Source organism: Microcaecilia unicolor, chromosome 12, assembly GCF_901765095.1.
Source record: "Microcaecilia unicolor chromosome 12, aMicUni1.1, whole genome shotgun sequence".
NCBI classification, from domain to species: Eukaryota; Metazoa; Chordata; class Amphibia; order Gymnophiona; family Siphonopidae; genus Microcaecilia; species Microcaecilia unicolor.
In genome coordinates this window covers 80,435,814-80,460,993 of record NC_044042.1, presented here as the reverse complement: position 1 = coordinate 80,460,993, position 25,180 = coordinate 80,435,814, and the positions used below count along the sequence as shown (strand labels likewise).

Genomic DNA, 25,180 nt, shown 5'->3' with positions numbered 1-25,180 from the left:
GCCTTCTGCTGATGTGCCTGAGTTTTAAAAAGGTTTGGAAAAGTTCCTGGAAGAAACATCCATAGTCTGCTATTGAGATAGGTGAAACCAACTGCATGAATCTTGCTACTATTTGGGATTCTGTCAAGTACTTGTGACCTGAATTGGACACTGGAACAGATGGACCGCTTGTCTGACCCAGTATGGCTGTTCTTATGGGAGTCTAATAGGACATCCAGACTACACACTTGAGATGTCATGTTTACTGCACAATCATTCAGTAAGGTCATTGTCAGTATAGAGTTTCAGTGATCTCCCCAACTAGCATTACTTCAGCTTTTTGAGTATTCAATTACAACTTGTTAGATCTCACTAAATAAAGACTATAAATGCTGAATAGAAGGACAAACACAAACTGAATGCCGTTTGTGTAAATACAATAATGTACTTTCAAATCACATAATTTCTGGCACAAAGGGATCAAATAGATGTTAAATAGCACCACAAAGAAGAGCCTTGTGGCACTCCAGTCAGTAATTTCTTTAAGCCTGAGAACTCATCACCAACCTGAACCTGTAGTTGTCTACTCTCCAGAAAAGAGCATGGTTGAGTGACTGTTGGTGGGAGATATTCAAAATGCTCTGATGGGGAGCGTGAAATGTGTCCTACAGATTGTCTACTGACTTGATGCATCTAATATATTCTGCTGGAGAGTTATTTTTCTTGTTAGTCTCACAGGACTTGTGAATACTGTTTTGTATACATAGATATGAGACTTGTTAGGACTGCTGGTCTATTTTTGTTCTGTTTCTATAACTGTTCATGCTTTTCACGGATATAATTACAAAAAAAAAAAAAAAAGATAATGCCAATAACACCATGTCTGTATTTAATGCGATAAAATTAAGTGATTCAAAGTGCCAAATGCTGCTGATATATCCAAATTCACACACACACACACACACACACACACAAAACATTTACCACTATCATCTAATCCTTGCCTCATCACAACCATCAAAGACAATAAAACTAATCTGGTATTCTGGCAGCACCTAAATCCCTACTGAAAAAAAGTTGAGTACATTTCTGCTCTCCAAAATGTCTGCCAACTGTTGCAATAAACACTTCTCAATCTCGCCAACATAGGCGAAGAAGAGACTGGCTTATATATTGCTGGAGCCATATCGAACTGGTCATTCTTCAACAAAGGTTGTATTGTCACAAATTTTACAGAAATGGCCAATATATCCTGTGACAAAGATGCGTTAATAATAGAAGTCAGTGTATCGCTCCATGGTGCGACTACACCTTGAATACTGTGTGCAATTTTGGTCACCGCATCTCAAAAAAGATATAGCAGAATTAGGAAAGGTACAGAGAAGGGTGATGAAAATGATAAAAGGGATGGGACGACTTTCCTATGAGGAAAAATTAAAGAGGCTAGGGCTCTTCAGCTTGGAGAAGAGACGGCAGAGGGGAGATATGATAGAGGTCTATAAAATACTGAGTGGAGTTGAACGGGTAGACTTGAATCGCTTGTTTACTCTTTCCAAAAATACAAGGACTAGGAGGTATGCAATGAAGTAGCAAATTTAGCCTAAAAGAAAAGTCCATAAGCTATTATTAAGATGGGCTTGGGAAAATTCGCTGCTTTTTTTTTTAGGATAAGCCGCATAAAATCTGTTTTTTTTGGTATGTTGCCAGGTTCTTGTGGCCTGATTGGTCACTGTTGGAAACAGGATACTTGACTAGATGGACCTTTGGTCTGTCCCAGTATGGCAAAGTCTTATGTTCAGTGCTGTACTCTCCACAGGGATGGTCATCTTCTTGGTAACTGCTGTAAGCAAGGCGTCCGGCTTTAGTAATTTTAGCTTCTCCTTTTCTTTGATACCAACTGATAAACTTACCTGTGGCTCTCCCCCCTCTAAAGCTGGCCCCTGGAGAATCCCACTCAGTCGAAATGTGAGCTTGGATCAATTAGACCCCCAATGCTCAGAAGCAAATGCGGGTGCTAGAGGCCATTAGTGCCGGGCTAGTACCCGCATTTGCTAGCACAGAATGCTCAGAGACAACGAATGAGCTCGCTGGCTCACAGCACAATGAGCATGCAAATGCAAGCTGATGAGGTCTTTCACTATTCCTCCCCAAACGCTCAGAGGACATTGTGCCAAACAAGGGCGTTCCTCCTGCTGTAAACCCTACACCAGCTTGGAGCTGGCGTTAGGGTGTCTGGGATAAGGCAGGAGGAATAATAATGGCATTTCCCATTTAGGGGGGGAGGGGTGTTGCTTAGAAAAACAGCTGCAAGAAGAAAACGTTGGATTAGAAAAAAAAAAAAAACATGACAAGCTGACAAATAAGAGATTTGCAAGGCATGCAAAAATCAGTAAAGTGAGTGGAAGCCTCGTGCCTGCAGGGAGAGGAAACTTGGATGCACCAGTTTGTTTTATTTGAAAAAAAAGTAATATATGTACATTACTTGCTGTCTAGTTTTTCCTATTAAGGCTGGCTCTCTTGGGTTGGCACCTCTTCCTCCTCCTTCTCTGGTGTTCTGGGCATGTGCTTAAGAGCTGTGCTTAACACACAACTCTTAAGCACATGCGCCAGAACTATCCTCCCACCGAACTCCCTAATGCTCAATGCTATGAGCAGACCTATATTTGCATCTCATTAGTGTTGAGAATTAGGGAGTTGTTCTGTAGAGTGCTGGAGTTTTCAGCACTGAGGCCCTGGAAAGCTAGGAGGCCTTAGCGAGCTTAAAATTACTCTCCCAAATGGAATCTTGCAATGCCTTGACTACTGTGCAGGGGGTTTGGAAATACACAGAACCTTCACCGCCTGTGAGACCATATCTGAAAGCTTTTCCCTCTAAAAGGAGACTATTGTGGGGTCATTGCCTTCCTCCACAGGGATCTCCCTCTCCTCCAAGAGGACTGTTACCACACATAAACTTGCACAACCGTGGCCTGAACTCCAACCAGATGGTAATGATAGTGCCTCCCAGTCCTCCAACAGCACCAAATGGGGTCTCTCTGCCTGCAAAGCCTCCTTTGCCATGCTGGGACACTCTCTAATCTCAGTGCTCTCCACACTAAAAGCAATATTTGACGCTTTTCAATGGTGTCTCCATGTGCTTGAGCCACTCTTGATTCTAGCAAGGAAAAAGAAACCAATGGTTTTTTTTTTTTTTTTTTTTTGGGGGGGGGGGGGGGGGGGAAGGGAGGGAGGGAATCAAATTTTTCCCAAGTTAAAGAAGAAACATTGGTTTCCTTCTTCATACAACTTGCTTTTCTTTCTGTATACAATTGCTTTAACTGATCAGTTGCTACAATAATACACACCATCATTCTGAGAACGGGCTCCTTCAGATGTCTGAAAAGAGAAACGACTTGTAGGTAGACCACACATTCAAGGATCTCCAATTTTACACAATGCACAGAGTGGACAAACCTACTTGCCCCCTGCCCATACATACCCTGGACATTTCATTATACCCTTACTGAATTTACACATTTCTATAATACTTGAAATAAAAAGCCACATCCTGTCACAAACATGTTAACGAAAAACATAGCTTTTGATTCCCTTCAGCTTGCTAATACATTGATATTCTGGGTTTACATAAAGCAAAGGTACTTACCTGTAGCAGGTGTTCTCTGAGGACAGCAGGCTTTGGGGCTCATTTTCAAAGCACTTAGCCTTACAAAGTTCCATAGTAACCTATGGAACTTTGTAAGGCTAAGTGCTTTGAAAATACGCCTCTTTATATTCTCACAAGAGGGGTGATGCCAACCTGCATCACCTAGTCCAGGATTTACAAAAGCAAAAACAGAGCTTTGTGGAGCGGGAGACAGGCTCCACTGCGCATATGCAAGTGCCTTCCTGCCCGCTGCGTGAACTCCGTCTCCTCAGTTTTATACTACAGCAAAAATAAAGTAAAAATGACAAAGGAGACAACTCCAAAGGGGAGAGTGAGGGTTTGTGAGAATATAAAGCCTCTGTCCTCAGAGAACACCTGCTGCAGTTAAGTACCTTTGCTTTCTCCAAGGACAAGCAGGCTTATAGATTCTCACAAGTGGGGAATCCCTAGTATCCAGGCTCCCTGAAAACAACAAACATTGGTCAATTGGGCCTCGCAACGGTGAGGACATAACACAGATTAACCTGAAACTATATACAATCTGAATGAGAGTGCAGCCTGGAACAGAATAAAGCAGGTCTAGGATGGTGGAGTTGGACTCTAGACCCCAATCACCTTTGCATCAAGTATCCTGCTCAAGGCAGTAATGAGATGTGAATGTGTGGATTGAAGACCACACTGCAGCCTTGCAAATTTCTTCAATAGAGGCTGACCGCAAGTGGGCTACCAACGCAGCCACGGCTCTGACATTGTGAGCCGTTTCATGACCCTTCGGGGTCAGGCCAGCCTGGGCAGAAGTGAAACAAATGCAATCTGCCAGCCAATTAGATATTGTGAGTTTCCCCAATGGTGACCCCCATCCTGTTGGGATCAAAAGAAACAAAAAGTTGGGCAGACTATCTGTGGGGATTGGTCCACTCCGTGTAGTAGGCCAATGCTCTCTTGCAATCCAAGATGTGCAGCTGCTTTCGCCAGGAACGGCATGAGATCGGGGAAAGAATGTTGGCAAGACAAACTGACTGGTTCACATGGAACTCCGACACTACCTTCGGCAGGAACTTAGGGTGAGTGCAGAGGACTACTCTACTGTGATGAAACTTAGTATAAGGTTATCCACTACTAAGGCATGAAGCTCACTGACTCATCTGAAGTAACAGCCACCAAGAAAATGACCTTCCAGGTCAAGTACTTCAGATAGCAGGAATTCAGTGGCTCAATAGGAGCTTTCATCAGCTGGGTGAGAATGATGTTGAGAACCCATGACACTGGTGAAGGTTTGACAGGGGGCTTTGACAAAAGCAAATCTTTCATGAAATGAACTAAAGGCTGTTCAGAGATTCTACACAGTGATGATAAGCACTAATTGCACAAAGGTGAACCCTTATGGAGTTGGTCTAGAGACCTGACTCTGAAAGGTGAAGAAAGTATTCAAGCAGGGTCTGTGTAGGGCAAGGAAGGGGATCTAGGGCCTTGCTCTCACACCAGATGGCAAACTTCCTTCATTTAAAAGAGTAACACCTCTTAGTGGAATCGTTCCTGGAAGCCAGCAAACTCAGGAGACACCCTCCAAAAGACCTAAGGAAGCAAATACTAGGCTCTCAACATCCAAGCTGTGAGAGCCAGACAGGAGGTTGGGATGTAGAAGAGACCCCTCATTCTGTGTGATGAGGGTTGGAAAACACTCCAATCTCTATGGTTCAGAGGATAACTCCAGAAGAAGAAAGAACCATACCTGCTGTGGCCAGTACAGCACGATCAGAATCATGGTTCCCTGGTCTTGATTGAGCTTCAACAATCTTTCCCACTAGAGGTATGGGAGGATGTGCATACAGAAGACCTTGCCCCCAATGTAGAAGGAAGGCATCCAATGCTAGTCTGTCATGGGCCTGAAGCCTGAAACAGAACTGAGGGACCTTGTGGGTTGATCTGAGTGGCAAAAAGATCCACCGAAGGGGTGCCCCACGGGAAACTCATAACATCTAATTGGCTGGCAGATTGCATTTCTTTCACTTCTGCCCTGGCTGTGCTGACCCTGAAGGCTCATGTCATGGCTCACAATCTCAGAGCCATGGCTGCATCGGTAGCCCACTTGCAGTCAGCCTCTATTGAAGAAATTTGCAAGGCTGCAACGTGGTCTTCAGTCCACACATTCACATCTCATTACTGCCTTGAGCAGGCTACTTGATGCAAAAATGATTAGGGTCTAGAGTCCAACTCCACCATCCTAGACCTGTTTTATTCTGTTCTAGGCTGCACTCTCATTCAGACTGTACATAGTTTCAGGTTAATCTGTGTTATGTCCTCACTGTTGCAAGGCCCAATTGACCAATGTTTGTTGCTTTCTGTGAGCATTATCCTACTCAGTCTGTCAGCCAAGGTATTGTTTTGCCCGTCTGATAAATGGCTCAAAATAACATGCTATGTTGGTGAGCCCAATGCCATATCTGGACAGCCTTCTGACACAGAGGGTGTGATCCAGTGCCCTGTTTGTTGGTGTAATACATTGCAACCTGATTGTTTGTTTGAATGAGTACTGTTTGATGAGACAGCCGATCTCTGAAAGTCTTTAGCGTATTTCAGATCGCCCTGAGCTCCAGGATATTGATCTGAAGACTCGTTTCCTGGGTGGACCAAACATCTTGGGTGTGAAGCCCATCTATATGAGCTTCCCATTCCAGGAGAGAAGCATCCGTCGTCTGCAGTTTTTGAGGCTAAGGAATTTGGAATGGAATGCCCCTGGCCAAGAACTTTCAACATGCCTTCTGCTGCTTGACCAGTTGGCAAAGTGACTCGTCCTGCTCCAGAGGGAGCATCTCAGCCAGGTTAGACAACTTGTGCATTGAGTTTCACAAGTGGATGCTCATGAAGAGCTGGTACGATTCTATACGGGAGATGTGAACTGAAGCCTGGTACATCTTCCTCCCAAAAGAATCTAGGGTTCTAGCTTCTCTACTTGGGGGGGGGGGGGGGGGGGGCACCAAGGCATAGTCCCTAGAACTCCTGGCCCTTTTGAGAGCAGATTCCACCACCATGGAAATGTGAGGCAACTGAGGCTTATCAAAACCAGGTGCACTGTGGATCAGATACTGGGTGTCGATCTTCTTGGGCATGACCAGGACTGACAGAGGGAACTCCCAGTTTCTAACAAGGACTTCTTGGAGTACCTCGTGGAGAGGGACAGTCACAGCCTCCCTAGAAGTTGACGTGTAGTCAAGGACCTCGAGCATCTTGGCTTGTCCTCCACTTCCAAAGGATAGGGAATGGCATCAGCCATTTCCTTAACTAAAGAAAGGAATAAAAGGCTCTCCAGAGGAGACTTTCTCCTTTCAGGCGGGAGGGTTCAGAGGGCATTCCATAGGACTCATCAGAGGAAAAGTACCTTGGATCCTCCTCTGAATCCCACGAGCACTCCTCTTCGGTGTCAAACAATACCTCCCGATGGGAGTATCGAGACAGAACCTGCCTCGACGTGGAAGAACCAAATTCTTGAGAACGGCGTCGAGAAGTTGGTTCCTGCCTAGACTCTGGACGAAGCTCCACAACTGATGTCCAGGGAGTGCCGGCTTGTGTAGCAGTGAACACAGGAGCCGTACTGGTGTCGGAGGCTGCACAGCAGGCTGAGGGCCAAACGGGGCTGCAACAGTAGGCAAAGTAGGCACAAGCACCCCTAATGTTGATGCAACCCGTTGCACGAGGCCATCTAGTAGCTCACCGAGTAAGGCCTGGATGTGTTCATCGAGGGTCAACACTGGGAAAAGCTGGTGTGCCAGCTCAGGTGCAGGTTGCAGAACTGCTGATGTCGATGCAGGAGATGGATCTTGGCTGCTAGGAGACCGGCGCATTGGCACCTCCTATATGGAGGGGGAGCAGGCCTCCTGGTACCGACGCTTCTCGAGTGCTAAATCCTTCAATGCCCCGGAGCTCACGGCACCATGCGTTGAGGGTGACCGATGACGATGCTTTTTAGCCTTCACCTGAAGTATGTCACTGAGTCTCCTCGGGGTCAGGTCCGACGATGGACGGTCCTGGGGGCCCTTCACAGCAGGAGGCCTCGAGGCAGGCGGAGACCCACTCGATGCTTCACTGCTCCCAGTGTCTAAGGGTCTAGTAGCAGCTACGCATACCGACGCTTACAATGCCGGTGCAAAGCTCGACGTCGATGCTTACGCCAATGTCGAAGAACCGGACTTTGCTTCAAAAATCTTCTCACGTTGAGACTCTCTGGAAATCTGGGTCCTCTTCTACATGCAAAGACAGAAAACAAAGTTTGTGGGGCAATGGTCAGGCCCAACACACTGTAGACACCAAGAATGGGTGTCTTTCCCAGAGATTGTCCGATTACATCGGGTACAGCGTTTAAAGCCACTGGGAACTTTTGTGGACATGGAAGCAAAAACTTCGGGTAAATAGAACAAATCGATGGTGCCTGAAAAAGGGGAAAGGCACAACAGACAAAGAAAGGGAAAAGTTCCCGGCCGACAAAAGGCCCAAAGGGGCATAATGACGACGAAAAAATAAAGGGGTCCTTTTACTAAGCCGTGGTAAAAAGTGGCTTGCGATAGTGTAGGCGTGGGTTTTGGGCGAGCGCAGAAATATTTTTCAGCACGCATACCAAAAAAGCCTTTTAAAAATTTTTTGCCGAAAATGGACATGCGGCAAAACCAATTTTGCCGCGCGTCCATTTTGGGAGTCTGACCTACTGCCAGCCATAGACCTAGCAGTAAGGAATCCGCACGCATCCGAAAATAAAAAATATTTTCCAGATGCGCGTAGTGGATGCATGCCAAAAATAAAAGGCACGAGGTAGTAAGGCGGTAAGTTCATTTTGGCGTACTTAGAGCCTAACGCAGCTAAGTAAAAGGGGCCCAAAGGAAACAAACCTGGGAAAAAGAACTAAAACAAGGGAAAAACAAAAAAGGAGGTTCTACAACAGGAACTCAATAATGGAGAAAAAAACAATGGGACAAAAAATAGCCGAAAGGCACCAAGAAAGCTCTTTAGGACTGAGCAGTGCGAGGAGACAGCAAAAAACCCACACCCTCTCCTCACCACAGCAGAAAAGGAACTGAGGAGACTGCGTTCACGCAGCAGGTGGGAAGGCACTTGCGCATGCAAATTGGAGCGTGTCTCGAACTCCACAAAGCTCTATTTTACTTCTGTAAATCCGGACCGGGTGATGCGGGTCGGCGTCACCCCACTTGTGAGAATCTATAAGCCTGCTTGTCCTTGGAGAATGTCTTTTCTCCACATAAGGTTTTAAAACATTTCTTACGTTTTTGGGTTGAAGTAGATGTCTCCCCAGAGGCGTTTAGCAAATTCTTGATAATTGATGTCCCCTGCAGACAGAGTTGTTGGTGGTGGGCAAGTGGGGAAAGAAACGGGAAGAAAAAGATATATTAAGTTTTACATGAGAAGAAGTCTAAGAGCAAGCCAACCTTTTCAGCTGGTTGAGCAATAACTACATCCATGACCCCAATACTGATGAAAAGTTCATCAATTTTTCACCAGTTCTTAAAAGAGAAATATGTGCAAACTTTCCTTTTGAAAGCTGGTCATGGAAAAAAGGTTTTTGTTACTCATGCTTAATGATTTATGCTACTTTATTATGAGCCATGAAGAACAGACTACATAATTCAAGTTTTATTAATATTTGATGATATACCCACCCATGAGATATACTTCAGCTCCACAAAACAGCTGTTTTTTTTAAATAAACAAGAGTTTATGCCAAAGAAGGCACCCCAACTCAACTGAACCCCAGGCATTAAACTGGGTCAGGAGAAGAAGCCCAGGAGGACACCCCAATTCAACTGGAACACAACTGAGAAACTGGTTCAGGTGAACAAGCCAAATAGGCACTCTCAAACTCAACCAAGTCCTAGTATAAAACCAGGTCAGGAGCAGAAAACCCCAAAAGGGTAGTTAAAGCTCAACTGAAACTAGTTATAAACCAGGAGCAGTGTTGTTAACCCAACATCCATCCATCTCAACTATCCTTACCAGATCAGACTACTCAATGGACTACATCCTTGCAAACACTTGGGAGACAGAGAAAATACTCAATATTCTATGCTGCTTAATACCTTTAAGGAGCGAGTCACAAGAGCTATTTTCTTCCTCTGTCTCCATCCGCTGGTAGAGAGACACAACCAATTGGGCTGGACTAGTCTGAAAGGATGCTATGTATGAGGGTTAAATGAAAAGTAATGCCTCCACCTCCATAACCTTTGTTTAAATGAAGATATTTGACCCGACATTCATGCTCATAAATTGTCCTCTTTGAAAATTTACTATGGCTGAGTGTATATACTTTTACTCAAAGTTTTACTGAACTCAAATTTTAGGAACGTAAAAAGTGGGTGGCAACAGGAACAAATTTAGAGAAAGGAAAAGTTACAAGCCTAGCACTGATTTTCAGCACTAGTTTCATAAATATGGTTTAAATCTAGGCAAACAAATGACAGGCCTATACTTATGAGCATAACTTTTAAGCTCCTAAATGAAGATGAATCTTCACTTGAAAAGTCATGATCACAAATTTGACTGAAAACAGGGCACAAATTTAGGACCTCTGCATTTTCTGAATATTGGGACCATTGTAATGAATAAAAAATGAAAATAATGCTTGAAACTTGCTTTATTACAGGTATTTAGTGCAGTGGCCTGAGAGCCTGGGGAACTGGGTTTAATTTCCATTGCAGCTCCTTGTGACTCTGGTCAAGTCACTTAACCCTCAATTGCCCCAAGTACAAAGTACCTGTATATAATATGTAAATTGCTTCGATTATAACCATAGAAAGGCAGTATATCAAATCCTAAACCCTTTCCCGTCAACCAGTTGCCCACAGTCCTTTCCACCTCTTCATCTGAGTTAAACAGATGCCCCAAAGGAATTTCTTCAGTTTTGGAAAAATTAGGAAATTGCATAATGTTAAGTCTTTGCTGCATGGTAGATGGGTATGACTGGAGACCCATCTTTGGAACTGCCTCTGTGGGGTTTCGTGCTGTGAGGCCTAGTGCTGTCATGTTGCAATAAAATATCCTCCTTGTGCTTCTGAACTCTTCTCAGTTGCTCTTTCAATGTTTTCAGGGCTGCACTGTAATGCTTTGAGTGATCCTCTGATTGTCCTTAATGAGTCTGTCAACCTTTCTCGTGTGAGACTCGCCCATTGTTATCATAGGTTGTCCACTTCGTTTTTGATCACACAAATCAGCCCTTCCCAGTTCACAATCTTTATATTTTTTGGCCCAGCAATGCACGATACTCACATCAATATAGTCCACCATAAACAACCTGCATGAGGTGTAGAATTTCAACTGAAGGATTCCTAAAACAATCAGAAACTCTGTCACAGTACTTGTATCTGCGCCTATTCAAGATAAGAGGTCATATTCTAGATTTACTTCTCTCAATTCCTACTAAAGATTATTCTTTTCAGCTTACTGCATTACATACATTGCCTTGGACAGATCACTCTGCTTTCAATTTACTTTTCCAATATTACAAACTATTTCTGAATCTAAAACTCTTATAATTTGCAATCTTAAAATTATTTCAGTGTCAGCTCTTCTTCAACACTCCAATTTAGACGTCAATGACTTTTCTCAACTATCCTTACCAGATCAGACTACTCAATGGACTACGTAAGTACATAAGTAATGCCACAGTGGGAAAAGACCAAGGGTCCATCGAGCCCAGCATCCTGTCCACGACAGCGGCCAATCCAAGCCAAGGGCACCTGGCAAGCTTCCTAAACGTACAAACATTCTATACATGTTATTCCCGGAATTGTGGATTTTTCCCAAGTCCATTTAGTCCATCCTTGCAAGCAGCTTACAACTCAATAGCACCACCCACTAATAAGATTATTAAATCTGCAAAACACCATTCCGATCCATGGTACACCGCAAATCTTAGAGAACAGAAACTGAGACAGATTGAGCGAAAATGGCGTCATCACCCAACACCAATTACATTATAAATTTATAAATGAAAAGATTATTAGCTACTAAAAAATCTTAATATACGGAAAAAATAACTAAAGCTCCAAACACCGCAAAACTATACAAAACTTTAAAGACACTAACTACATATCACATAACCCAGGCCACCAAGGACAAAATGCCATCACCTTAAACTCTAGCAGATTTCTTCAATGATAAAATGATCATACTTCATAATACCTTTAATTCAATGTCTAATACTCAAAAATTCCAGATAGATTCTTCTACTATCACTTGTAGTTCTTTCAACACGTTTCAGTTTCACTTGGAAGCTGAACTAAAAAAAGACTATAAAATCAATACACGTCACTACAGCCCCACAAGATCCACTTCCTTCTCACTACATTAAGAAATGTATTACCACTTTCCTTCCTTTCATTTATATCATGGTACAGAATAGTCTATTAGAAGGTATAGTTCCAACACTACGGAAAACAGCTGCAGTATTTCCCAAAATTAAAGATACATCTAAATATACCACTATTGTAGATAACTATCGTCCTACTGCCAATCTACCATTTGTGACTAAAATTAGAGAAACTTGTCTACTCTCAACTTCCCAATTATGTTTAAAAACCCCCCAATATTTTGCATCCCTATCAAACTGGATTTTGCCAATGCCACAGTATAGAAACAACATTAATAGGTATTATTATATACATTCAATATCATATAGACCATTTAAAATCTGTTCTTCTCCTTTTTTATATCTTACCGCTGCTTTTGATCTTATTGATCATTCTATTCTAATTCATCGTCTTCAAGAAATTGGTATGACAAACACAGTTCTTCTCAACAGGTTCAAAAGTTACCTTTCAAATAGATCGTACATTGTGCATGGTACAGTAACTGTTTCAAAACCCTGTACTCCCACAAGGATCGATACTCTCTCCACTTTTATTTAATATCATTTTGGCCCCTTTCCTTTCTCTAGCACAGCCTCTTAATTTTATGCCGATGATATTCAACTGCTTTTTACTCTTAATCACCTTGACCCTACTGAAATTGCTGCTCTTAACAACAAACTATCTAAATTGACAGATTGGTTTCAAATGAATAAATTAATACTAAATCTACTAAAATCTACAGTATTCCTTTTTCACTAATCATCCAATTAGAACTTTATGCTCACCCATTATCCTATGTCATAATCAAGTTCCTGTATTATCTTCCATATGCATTCTTGAAGAAACTAAAGATGACACTCTTTCCTTTAGACAACAAATTAGTCAGGTAGTTTGTCAGACATTTTACACAATACAATTAATTAAATCCATACGACCATTGCCCGAACTCTCAGCCCTCAATAAACTGGTCCATTCTTTAGTGATTACCAAGTTGGACTACTGTAACTCTCTTTATAAAGGGATTAGAGTAAAAGATCTGAAACGTTTACAGTTACTACAAAATATTGCCCTACTACTGATATACTGGATAGGTAGATTTGATCACATTACACCCTATATAAAAACAGCTTATTGGCTACCTATACAGAAACAAATTATTTACAAATTTCTTCTTTTGGTATTCAAAACCTTACAATCGCCATTTAATTTGCTATGTCCCCACCTGTGCTCTTCAATCAATCAAAATCGTCTGTACACGCCTACTCATAAAGAAATACTGCATGATCTTATCAGAGATTGTACTTTTTCAGTAAAAGGCCCACTTTTATGGGATTTGCTCCCATCTCATCTGCATCTTCAGACATCATTAACTCAATTTAAAATAGACTTTAAGATGCTTATACATAGGGCGCTGACCTATGCGGGTCCTGCAGAGGCAAAAGTATTCCCTTATGTGTAACTCCCCCCCCCCCCTGCTTTCTATCAAATATTGTAGTTCTACCCTTTCTCCCCCACAGTGATGTCTTTACTACACACTCCTCTTCTACTATATATTTTAGAATGCAAACCTTGGCATTGCTGTAGAACGGGATAAAAAGTACGAAAAACATTGGACTATTTAGATCACACCGAGTACTTGCTGCATTCTTCCACTTCACAAGCAATAGCACAACAGCCTCCTTATACAGATACTTCTTGCCATCTGAGGTGAAGGAAGATATTTCAAAGAACAAGTGAACATGTGTAGTGTATCAGTGGCTGCCATCTGTTGAAAGTAATGTCACCATCCACTAACAGAGGGACGCAACCCATTGCTCTAGACTGGTCTGATAGGATGTTATGGAATTCATCATTTAACCCTCATACATTCCATAACCACTTTTCTGCACATATTTTAATAGGAATTGTGGAGAATCAATGGGATCTTAGAATCCACGCTGTCATCTGGTGGATAGTTTGGAATCAGAAAAATGTTATAACGCTTACCATAGGTGTCTGCATAAATTTTGGCAAAGGAACCCAGTGTGAAGCAGATGCTATATTGAGAACTGGCAAAGCAAACATTTCCCAGTAGAGGGGAAAGCACCAGGTTTTCATCAGTGGAATACATGCTGCAAGAAGAATGATAAACAATATAAGAGTTCAAGAAAAGCTCTTCAGCAGTGGTGAAGCAAGCAGAAAGGCTGGAGAAAATTACAGCACTGAGAAAAGAAAGAAAATGGGCGGAAACTGAACAGGTCATACAATTATTAAGCTGCCATTCTATGCTACAACATAATTCACACAAAAGTTACTCTAACACCAAGATGTAACTGTTGAGTCAGCCTTCACTGTAAAAGAAACAGACTAACAATGACTTCTTGGAATGGGATAATCAAAGAAAGCATTTAATATCAGCTGGAAGTCAGGAAAAGAGGCAAGCAATTAGCCAAGCTCTAAGCATACTGGAAACACTTTGCCACAAATTTCACAGACTGACAGCAGCAATCATGCAAAGGAGCTACAGTATTTAAGAGACCCCTGCCATAGTCCCCGTGGAATGAAATTTTGCAATATCAAAAAACATATGTTAATCCTAACTTGAAAAAATAATTAAATCAGATGGTAGCATTTCTCATGGCTACTTACGGTAGTTACAAAAAGCGAAGAATCACAAAAAAAAATATTAAATATATATAAAGACTGGAGCAGAACTCTCCAGAACAACACTTGAAGATTAAGGGAGCAATATACAGCCAGTGGCAGTCAGTGTTTTTTTAAATGCTGACCGCTGCAACTGAAATTATGTCCAGATATTCAATGTTGGCCATGTCCAGTTAGAAGCATTAAATATCTGGGTACGTGCAGACAGTCAACGTTTAACCAGATAAGTGTCAACATACAGCCCTTAAGGGAACTTAAACTGGCCAAAGATAGGACTGCTATTTATGTGGTCCTATTTTGCTAGCTAACTTAACCAGTTAAGGGCTGATTATCTGCATTTATCCAGTTAAGTGCCAACTCTGCCCTCGGACCAACCATACAATAGCTGGTTTTAGCTTTAGCCATTATTCGGGATATTCAGCAGCATTACCCGGGTAAATGCCGCTGAACATTCCTTCGGGGCCCATTCGGTGCCAGTTAATCAGGCAAGAGGCTGTCTTACCCAGTTACTGGCTTTCAATATTGATCCCTAAAACCCTGAGAACAGAACTAGACAAGTTACATTAGAAGAACCAGATGACTGTTTTTCCCTTTTACCTCAGCAATCCATTGACCTCATCCACAATATGCCGGAGTTTGTAATAGGCGTCAGTGGGGGGCAACTTCAGCTCCAGGATTAGTCTGTCAATTTTATTAATGCACACAGTCACTGCCAGCCTCTCCTGCACAGCATGCTTGATTAGCCTCTCTGTGTTCAGCATTACCTGTTAAGGAAAGTAAAAAAAAAAAAAGTGAACAGACAAATGTGGCTAGAACAGCTCATATAGCTGCCACTCATTCTCGGGATACGTATGCCCACCAAAACTGGCTCAGTTAATGAGCAATGAATTAAGTGCTTACCCCCTCAGCTGCATCAATAAAAAGTACAATGCCATCTGAAAGGCGGAAGCCAGCAGTAACCTCGTCAGAAAAATTGACATGACCTTAAGAAAAAGGAAAAAAAAACCCCCACTAGTACAAAACATTAAAAGAACCAATGTTATCCTAAGCTGTTTAACAGTTTTGTTATATAACGAAAGCAGGGAAGATCAGCATCCTTCTTGGTTAAAGGACAAGGAGGTCAAATCAAATTCAGTAGTGTGGCTGCTGTTTAATTCTGAATGTCTAACAAATGGCTTTTCAGCAGCACTATCTGTGTGCATGCTAACTTTGAAAATCCACAAATAAATGCCTGTCTAGCATACACATTTAAAAATTAAAAGTCATACCTGCTATCCATTAGCATTTCAACTATGTTTAGTGGCTGAATTTCACCAGTGGCCGGTTGTCCTCACTCTGCCCCTAAACCATGCCTTTTTTCCATACATTTTGCCCTTCTATGTATACAATCACTAAATTTCTTCATAGAACAAACATTTGTGATCAGTGCTGCCACTGAACACATAAATACTTTTGAATATCAGCCTCAATGGTTTTAACTGGCTATACCTGGGGTGTCCATGATATTGAAGAGGTAGGATTTGTCCTTGGTATCAGGTAGGACTACAGTCACTGGCGTACTCTTGATCCCAACTCCCCTCTGAAAAAAAAAAATAAACTAGTTGGATTAACAGCACAAATGACTAAGGGGCTGACATTCAAAACCTAATGCCTGTGTTAGAGGCAATTAGCGTCAGACTGGCACGCATGTTAATGTACACAGAATGCTCAGAGGGCTCTAGTGCAGGAAACAACGTGCGTGCCAAAGATAGTTGCAAATTGCTTTTGTTTTGGAAAATATTCTTTATTAACGCTATAAAGAATTACATAACACATATGTAAGTTAAACAAACACATTATCAACATACAAGTAACATTTAGCTGTAACAAAATATTCTAATATAGCGATACATTTTCCATTAAAAGTAACCTAAAAGCCCTACAATTTACACAAGAATAGCGACTGCAGATTATTCCTTCTCTGCAATCACCAGCTTAACCTTTTAACAAAAACTATAGCCCCCTATCTCTCCCTTCCACCCACCCATTCTCCTAACCTAAACTCCCAGGGTGCTCAAGTGGAACTTATTTAACCCTATCAAATATTTAGCAAGGCACTACGTGCTTTGTGAGGTAAGAACCCCCCTCCACCCACACAGGAGACCATATAGTATGAAATAATTTTCATATTTTGGGGGTGGAATGTTATACATCCAAGCGTTCCAATTGTAATAACTGAAAGTTAATTCTTCCACTGAAAGAATGCAGGTGCAGCTGCAGATATCCAAGTATGTAAGATACACTTACACAAACTGTATTTAAATTTGGGCTGTACCGAATATTCGTATTTGGCACAATAGTGATTTAAATTCGAATACGAATAATCCAGAGCTCTACTGTGCTAAATCCTACTGAAAAATACTTCATCTCTGATTTCACGTTGCTTCTCTTAGTATTATTTATGTTAAAACTCAATGCCCATTATTCATATTCGGCCGAATGTTTTTCATTATTCGTATTCGGCTGAATAATAAAATATGTTATTCGGTACAGCTTTAATTTAAATGTGCTCAGACAAATGTTAATGAGGTCACTGGGGATTCCCTCTCAATGCTCAGAGAACAGTACAGAAGCAAATGCTGCCCTTATGCTGGAAACTTACTTCCAGCATGGAGGTGGCACCAAAGGTTTGAGAGAGGTTTTTATATTTTTTTTTTAAAGAAGTGGAAGGAAGCCCATGCAGCCCATAAATGCTGATAACGAGAAACAAATGTGTGTGAATCTGAGCAAAACAAACTGCAGGCATATTATCAGCACCATTCTTTTGTGCTTAACATGAGCCTTTCAAACAATTTTTTGAAACACTTGTATTTAAAGATCCAGAAGAACAGCGCTGATGTGTGCTTGCAGTTCTCACAAGAGCAGTGCTTGCGTGAAACTTGTGTGCATGTGTCAGACAGGCACATTTCTCCCCCTTCTTTTTGGTTTCATAGCACTCATATAATTTGAATACCATTTGCTTTGATCATTGCAGAGTTAAGTTTCTGTGCAATGGGGTCTGTGCTTTTGGCTTTAGCACCATTGAGTATCAGCCCCCTAAATCAACTACAGAGCAAAAAGAAATCATCAGCCCAGCAGGAGCTAATGGGAGAGTAATAGATGTAATTAACTGAGCTCTGGTACTAGTCAACCCTTCATCACATTATCCCACATAATGTTTTCCCACATGCACCAGGGAAGAGCTGCAATAGTCTTCCTGATTTCACCCAAAGGATTATTTCAGTTTGCATACTTACTCACTTGATTCACTGCAAGAATATCAGTTCCTATTTTTATACACATCAAACTGCCTCCCTGCTTACCTCCTGTTCAGTAAAAAGTATGTCTGTGTAGCAGAGCTGCAAAACAAAGTCACAATCAACAAAAATGATCTCTGGGGAAGTTCTCCATTTATGCAGAAGGCATGTTTGTACCTAGTCTTACAGTAGAACATACGGTTGTTTTAAACATTACTGCTGGTCAGATCTCTTTAGGAGGAAATTTGGGGCCTTATTCAAAATGAACTTTCCCCATTCTGAATTTACAGAATAAATTTGCATTGAATAAGACCCTTATCAACTTTTTTAAAGTATACTGTACAAGGACACAAAATATTTTGTAAAAATCAACCTAGTCATGCTGAAAAAGCAATGATGCTCACCTGTTATAGATGTTTTCCATAGACAACAGGATTGATGTGATACACAAGCAGGTGATGTCATCGATGCTCTCCCAGAACTCAAAAATTAATGAAAAGCTTTGCGCATGCGCAGCTCTTCTCACACGCAGTGTCTTCTCAGCTGGTTTCAAAGCTCAATGCAAAACAAATCTTGGGGATGTGAGAGGGGCAGTAGCTCACAAAGTCTGCAACAATGTTTTTTCCATTCACAAGCAGGACTCAATTAGATATACAGTGGGTGAGGCCCAAGATTAGGGATGCTCAAGTTTCCTATTTTCTTAGTCTTTACAGCAGCTCACACAGTCAATTGTGAAGAGGGACATAGCTGAAAATTGGTCCAAACAGTAATATGCTGTAGAAGTATGAGGGGAGGACCGCATAGCTGCTTTGCAAATGATGTCTAGTAAGGGAGACCAAGAGAGCCACTGTCACTGCAGTACTTCTGATTTAATGAGACTTGTCTATGGAGTTGAGAGGAGCATCCAATTGTTCACAGCATAATTGTATACATGAAACAAGCCAGTCTGCTAAAGAACTAGGTCTATTGGGATTGAAGGAGTAGATTTTCTAAATCAGTTCTTTACATTTTGTTTTTTTTACTTTAAGATCACAGGGAATTATTCAGGGCTGATTCTACAAGTTTCATAGGTACATATGCTGTAGTGAGTGTGTCCTTTTCTTTCTTCCCATGTTCTTGCAGGCCTCTTTTTCCTTGTTTTGATTATGCTGATGCGATTTTTTTAGGCTTGCTGGCAACCACCCTGCAATCATCACAGGTGGTACAAAATTCAGTGGTCAGGTTTTGCTTGGATGGGTTTGTACTGAACTTATCACCCCAGCCTTTATAGAATTACACTTGTTATGGATCTGTTATTGTATTATGTACAAAATTTTCATGAAGATTTTTAAATCAGTTCATTGGCCGATGCCACTGTAGGGGTAGCTAATGTGGGTTCCATATTCTTCAGACTGTCCATTTCAAAATTGTGCTTGCCATTCTTTAATAATTTCTTTTATATATATATATGTATTTATATGGATTTATTTACCGCCTTTTTAAAGGAATTCACTCAAGGTGGTGTACAGTAAGAATAGATCCAACATGAGCAATAGGCAATTACAGCAGAAAAATATTCAAATAACAATACAAAGTATGGCACAGTCTACTACTTACAATGTCAACACAATACGTAACAGAACATTATAACTGATAGTGAAGGCTAAAGCAAAGATGTAACATATAAATAGGAAAGAGAGTAAGAAGAGTTAGAAAGTAAGGTGACTGATCTGAAGAAAGTTGCACATGAGGTCAGAGAGATGGTTAAATATTATCTCAGCTGGGGTAGAAGTGGATAAACAAGTCCTGCTGCAGTATGTGCAGCCTGAGTCACTCCTTGTGTGTGTGAGTGAGACTAACAAGTTAGTTACTTCTTCCATTAAAGGCCTAGTTGAAAAGCCAAGCTTTCACCTGCTTACAGAAGTAGAGATAGTCTTGTGTTAAGCGGAGCCTTTCAGGCAGCGCATTCCAGTGTGGGGGCTACTCCGGAGAAGGCTCGCTTGCGGGCTTTCACATCGTGTAATGTCTTTTGGTGGGGGTGTGGTTAGTGACAGTCCTTGGGAGGACCCTAGTGTCCCTGGAAGTGTGGAGAATTCATCCTATTCTTCAGGTACTCAGGGCCATTCCCTGGTAGCCAATGAAGTTTTTGCAAAAATGGTATGAAGCGGTCACGTCGCTTGTAACCTTCTATGAGTCTTGCTGCTAAATTCTGAATCAACTGAAGATGGTGCAGGCCCTTTGTAGTCAGACCATTGTATAGTGCATTGCAGTAATCCAGTAATATATGTAGTTGGTTAAGGCCACATCATGTGCTAGTGCTTTTTTAGAACCAAATGCCAGATTATATTAGAGAACTTTCTGATTTGGACTAATTTTGTAGGCATGTCAATACTTGAACTTGCTAACGAGTAGCTGATAATTTTATTTTATAAATGTGTGTTTTTTTTAAAAATTAACAGCAGCATATGCTTATTGTTATCCACTTAGGACATGGTGTATGGATGGGTTATACATAAAATAAGCAGGCAACAGAACATCTACAGTCTAGGGCAAGGATTTGAATGGATCTTTGGACAGAAGTTGGGAAGTGTCAGGTCTCAAAGCAGCAACTAGGTTTGTGAGCCCTTGAGCCGCTGCCAAGGAGCAGCAGTGGCAGGCAAAACCACCCCAACCAGCACTGGGCTAACACACACACAAAGCAGGGACTACAGACAGGGATAAGCAAAGCAGGAACACACTGGTCAAGAACACTTGGACTGGAACACAGGACTGGAGCAAGGCTTCACCTGCACTTGACCACCCTTCCCCAGGAGTTGAGCCCCTGGGTGCAGGCGGCCGGCAGGACCTACCGGACTGGGCAGGAACTGGATACCAGCAGGAAACACACAACAGAGTCAAGACTACAAGCTGCCAGGCAGCAACTAAGACAAAAACACAAACAGGAGAGTGTCAGGACTGAAAGCTGCCAAGCAGCCAAGAGCACAGACACAAGACAAGGAAATGCAGACCAGAAACAAGACTAGGAACTAAACAATAAAACCAATGTTAACTACACACAAACAAACAAGAACCAGGCAAGAACTCAGAATAAAACTGGACTAGGCAGAAGTGCACAGAGCACACCCACATACCAGGGACCTTAGACAATGCAAAGGCAAACACAGAAGTTTCCATGTGGCTAATAAAGCCCATCAGCAGCTGAAGCAGGAATCACAAGGCAGCTATGGGTGCTGTTCAGGTACAAACAAGGAAAGCAATTCTGGCAGCCTGGAAGATCTGGACTGAACTGGGCTGAAGTCTGGAACGGGTGACAGTAAACAGACAGTCCATTACAGCCACCAGATCTGGCCACCAGAGGGCGCGGTGAGCACTGACAAGAAAACGGTCACAAACGTGACGGGAAGCACTTTCTCTATGTATGTGAAAAGGTGTCACAATTTTAGGTAAGAACTTGGGATGTGTCCAAGAACAACCTTGTGATGATGGAAATGAATGTAGGGTTCAATGTTACCAAGATATAATAAACCAAATCGACACGTTAACGAGCCGCAAATCACCTGGAGCAGATAGCATACATTCCAGAGTACAGAAAGAACCCAAAAATGAAACTGCAGAACTGTGGGTAATCTTTAACCCGTCATTAAAATGGTACAGGAGGCCCACATAATGCCAATTTTTAAAAAGGGGTTCTAGTGGTGATCCGAGAAACTATAGACTGGTAAGCCGGACATCAATGTTGTGTAAAATGGTAGATAATATTATGAAGAACAAAATTACTGAACATATCAATGAACATAATTTAATGGGACAGAATCAAGATGGATTCAGTCAAGGAAGGCTTGTCTTACCAATGTTATATTTTTTGAAGGTGCGAATAAACATGTGGTTAAAGGTAAGCCAACTGATGTACCTAGACTTTCAGAAAGCTTTTGACAAAACCTCATGAGACACTCCTGAAAAAATTAAAAATCTCTGGGATAGGAGATGTTCTGTTGTGGATTGGGAACTAGTTAAAAACTAGAAAAGAGTAGAATTAAATGCCAGTTCTCTAAATGGAGGAAGGTGAATAGTGGAGTGCTGCACTGGGAGAGGTGCCTTTTTAACTAGGGCTGCATTTGATCAAAAAATTTTATTGCAATTACCTGCGTGATTAAAGGCAGGGCATAGTCAGCAGTCTATGGGGGGGGGGGGGGGGGTCACAGGAGGGGGAAGGGGCACATATTTCCTCCCCCCCCCCCATTAGATATCATACCTTTACTGGTGGGAATGCTGAAGCCCCGCCAGTTGAAAAAACCCACTGCCAAAGCAGCACCCTTCCCCCTTGTGCTGCCTCAGGAGCGAGGAAGTCAGCCCAGGCCCTGACAGTACTCAACCATGTAGAGCTGATTGGCAATAGTGAGCTGAGTACATAGCTCCTTGGAAAACTGTTTTTTTTTTCCTCTAACGTTTCTAATAGGGAAATCCTTCGTTTGTGCTTTTCTTATGGATGCTTCAACAACTACTGGAGCATGTAACAACTGGACTTTATTATAACTTCAGAGTTTATGTCTAACTTCTCAGTATCAGGTTGAAAACTATCATAAATAATAAATTACTGAACACATAGACAAATGTGGTTCAACGGGACACAGTCAACATAGATTCAGCCAAGGGAAATCTTGCCTCACCAATATGCTTTATTTCTTTGAAGGTATAAACAAACATGTGGCTAAAGCAGGGCTTGATAAAGTTTCTTAGGATCTTGGAGCCAGCCCAAAAATCTAGGAGCCAGACTTGAACGACTGGAATTTTTATTTATGCATATTTATAAATTGCACAGCAAGTTATATATTAAAGTGGTACTCCTGGGGGAATCCTGCACTACTACGCAATGCAGAATTTGCGCAGAATTCCCACCCTCCATAGACTGCACAGAGTTCTGTATAGTATGCTGTTTACTCTTTCAAAAAGTGCAGACTAAGGGACACTCCATGAACTTACATGGTATACCTTTAAAACAAATAGAAGAAAATATTTTTTCACTCAACAAATAGTTAAGCTCTGGAATTTATTGCCAGAAAATCTGGTAGCAGCAGATAGCATATCTGGGTTTAAAACAGGTTGGGACAAATTTCTGGAGGAAAAGCCCATAATCTGCTATGAAGGTAGACATGAGGAAAGTCACTAATTATCCATGGGATCGATAGCATGGAATCTTGCAACTCTCTGTCAGGTACTTGTGACCTAGATTGGTCACTGTTGGAAGGATACTGGGCTAGATGGACCCCTGGTATGACCCAGTATGGCTATTCTTATGTTATGTTCTTAGTAAGTGGATTCTGTCACATACAGTACTGCTGGGCCTTGAGCTGGCCATGAATGTATACAGTGACAGTTGTTTTGGGGACATTTGTATATTTTAGAAGGCCAAAATAACAGATCTTAGTTTCATTTGCAGCTGAAGCAGAAAAGGAATTTCTTGTAGACAGATTTTGGATATGAAATGCCTTCATACAGCAGCTCTTTTCTCAGATTAAATTCTTGTAGAGGACTGATCCTCATTACTCAGGGAAGGCGTTGGATATCAAAAGGATCCAGGAAGCTCTCTACATTAGATGGGAGTGAATCTGAAGAGGGTGAGGAAATGAATATACAGTTTCATGTTTGGTAGATAACAGCAAGACAATAGGATAATGAATGCCTCTCTACACTGCTGTAAGGCCAGAGGAGTGAGAGAACTCCTTAGCCTGTGCTAAAAATGTAAGGCTTTTGAAATAACCCTTCACATAATCAGCAAACATCTTTTCTAGAGAAGAATGGGAGTGCTCTAGAAACTGGAGAGACATTAAAGATGAAGATTCATCAACCACTGTAACCAATACTGGCACAGGTGGTGTGCTAAGGACTGTGGAGACGTAGGCCAGTCTGTGCTGAAAAAACATCTTTCACAGTGTCATGAGGCTCAACAGAAAAGGTATTAACTCTGTGCAACACTAGCAGCTAAGTAAGCAAATCTATGTGATTAGCAGTAGGAGTTTCTGCACTGGGACAGGCTATAAGATTTTCACCTGTCGTCATTTTCTGTTTCTATGTATACACTTCATCAGTACTTTGGCCAGGGTTGATAAAAGCAGTGCTTGCTTGGATGCTCCGAAAGCAGGTGTGGTGTAAGCCTGGTAACCTTAGGGGGGGGGGGGGGGGGGGGAGGAACTCAGTCTGCTTTGACTAGCATATAGTGTACCTTTTAGGGATAAGTGAACCTTTCAGGTCACTGTGCCGAAAATGTGATAGCCTTTCCATGAAAGATTTTATACTGGTATGCTCAGATGTAGGAATCTCTTGCACAGAGGAGTTCTTTCTGTGCGATTTTCCCAAAAGTAACTTTTCTTCGGCCTAAAAATGCTCCCAAAGACAGTTCAGATGATCTTTCCATGTTTGTGGCAACATTCAAACATAAGAGAGCTGGAATAAGTGCTGAAATTCTGTATCTTTCTATTTTTAACATTAACGATCTCTGTTATTTTTACAGAAAAAAGAAGAGGTAAGAACAGATGAAAATAGTAAGAAAAAATTTGCACAGGCAGATTTGTTCTGAAATCCGTTCAGCAGAGAGAAAAAAAAATCTGAGTAGCTAAGAAAACAGCTGTAGACGGAACAGGCTATGAACGTTCAGAGCTTTTTACCACGTTCTAAGCTCAGAGAGAGTGGTTCTATACTGGTGTCATTGGACATCACCCATTTGTGTGCCTGACTTGTTGAAGGAAAAAACTTAAGCTTCATAGAATTCTAGACATTCCCTAACACATCATTCAATACAGTCTGCAATCTTATCCAGTCTGTCCAGTGCCAGGGTGTGCTGGAATGTCAAATCCCAGCTATTGTGCACTACAGTAAGTGGAATGTTATCACTTCAACTGCGGTTGTTACATGAAACTCATAATTGTGCAGTTATAAGTTCTTTAGCTTGAGACTGTACTGTTCCACAAGGTACCCTTCAATAAATATTGAACTCACTTGAAGAGTATACACTGCAGACTAACTGTCAGCATGTCAACAGATTCACTCTACTACTGTTCACATGGGTTGCAAAACAGTTACTAACTCTTTATACATTTTTGGGCTCTTTGCTTGAGTCTCACTCCTGTATGACTGACATGACCTGCTTGTCCATGGAGAAAGCACAGTTACTCACCTGTAACAGGGGTTTCTCAATGGACAGCAGGAGAAGTCAGCCACACAAACTTACTCACAATCCCTTTTTCAGTTTAAGCTGTTATCAGCTCTGAAAAGACTGGGGGACTAAGGTAGAGACACAAAGCTGGGAGATCTCA

The 25,180-nt window shown here is 41.7% G+C and overlaps 1 protein-coding gene across 1 annotated transcript in view; it reads right to left on the bottom strand.

The window, feature by feature from the left end:
* The window catches only part of EFTUD2 (elongation factor Tu GTP binding domain containing 2), a 100,531-nt gene that overhangs the window by 57,438 nt on the left and 17,913 nt on the right, over positions 1-25,180 (bottom strand). The window contains exons 7-12 of the mRNA XM_030220527.1: positions 17,958-17,993; positions 16,105-16,195; positions 15,517-15,599; positions 15,214-15,380; positions 13,960-14,084; positions 8,895-8,958 (exon numbers count right to left, since the gene is read on the bottom strand). Coding sequence (XP_030076387.1) covers positions 8,895-8,958; positions 13,960-14,084; positions 15,214-15,380; positions 15,517-15,599; positions 16,105-16,195; positions 17,958-17,993 — 566 coding nt within the window. The remainder of the gene's footprint in view (positions 1-8,894; positions 8,959-13,959; positions 14,085-15,213; positions 15,381-15,516; positions 15,600-16,104; positions 16,196-17,957; positions 17,994-25,180) is intronic.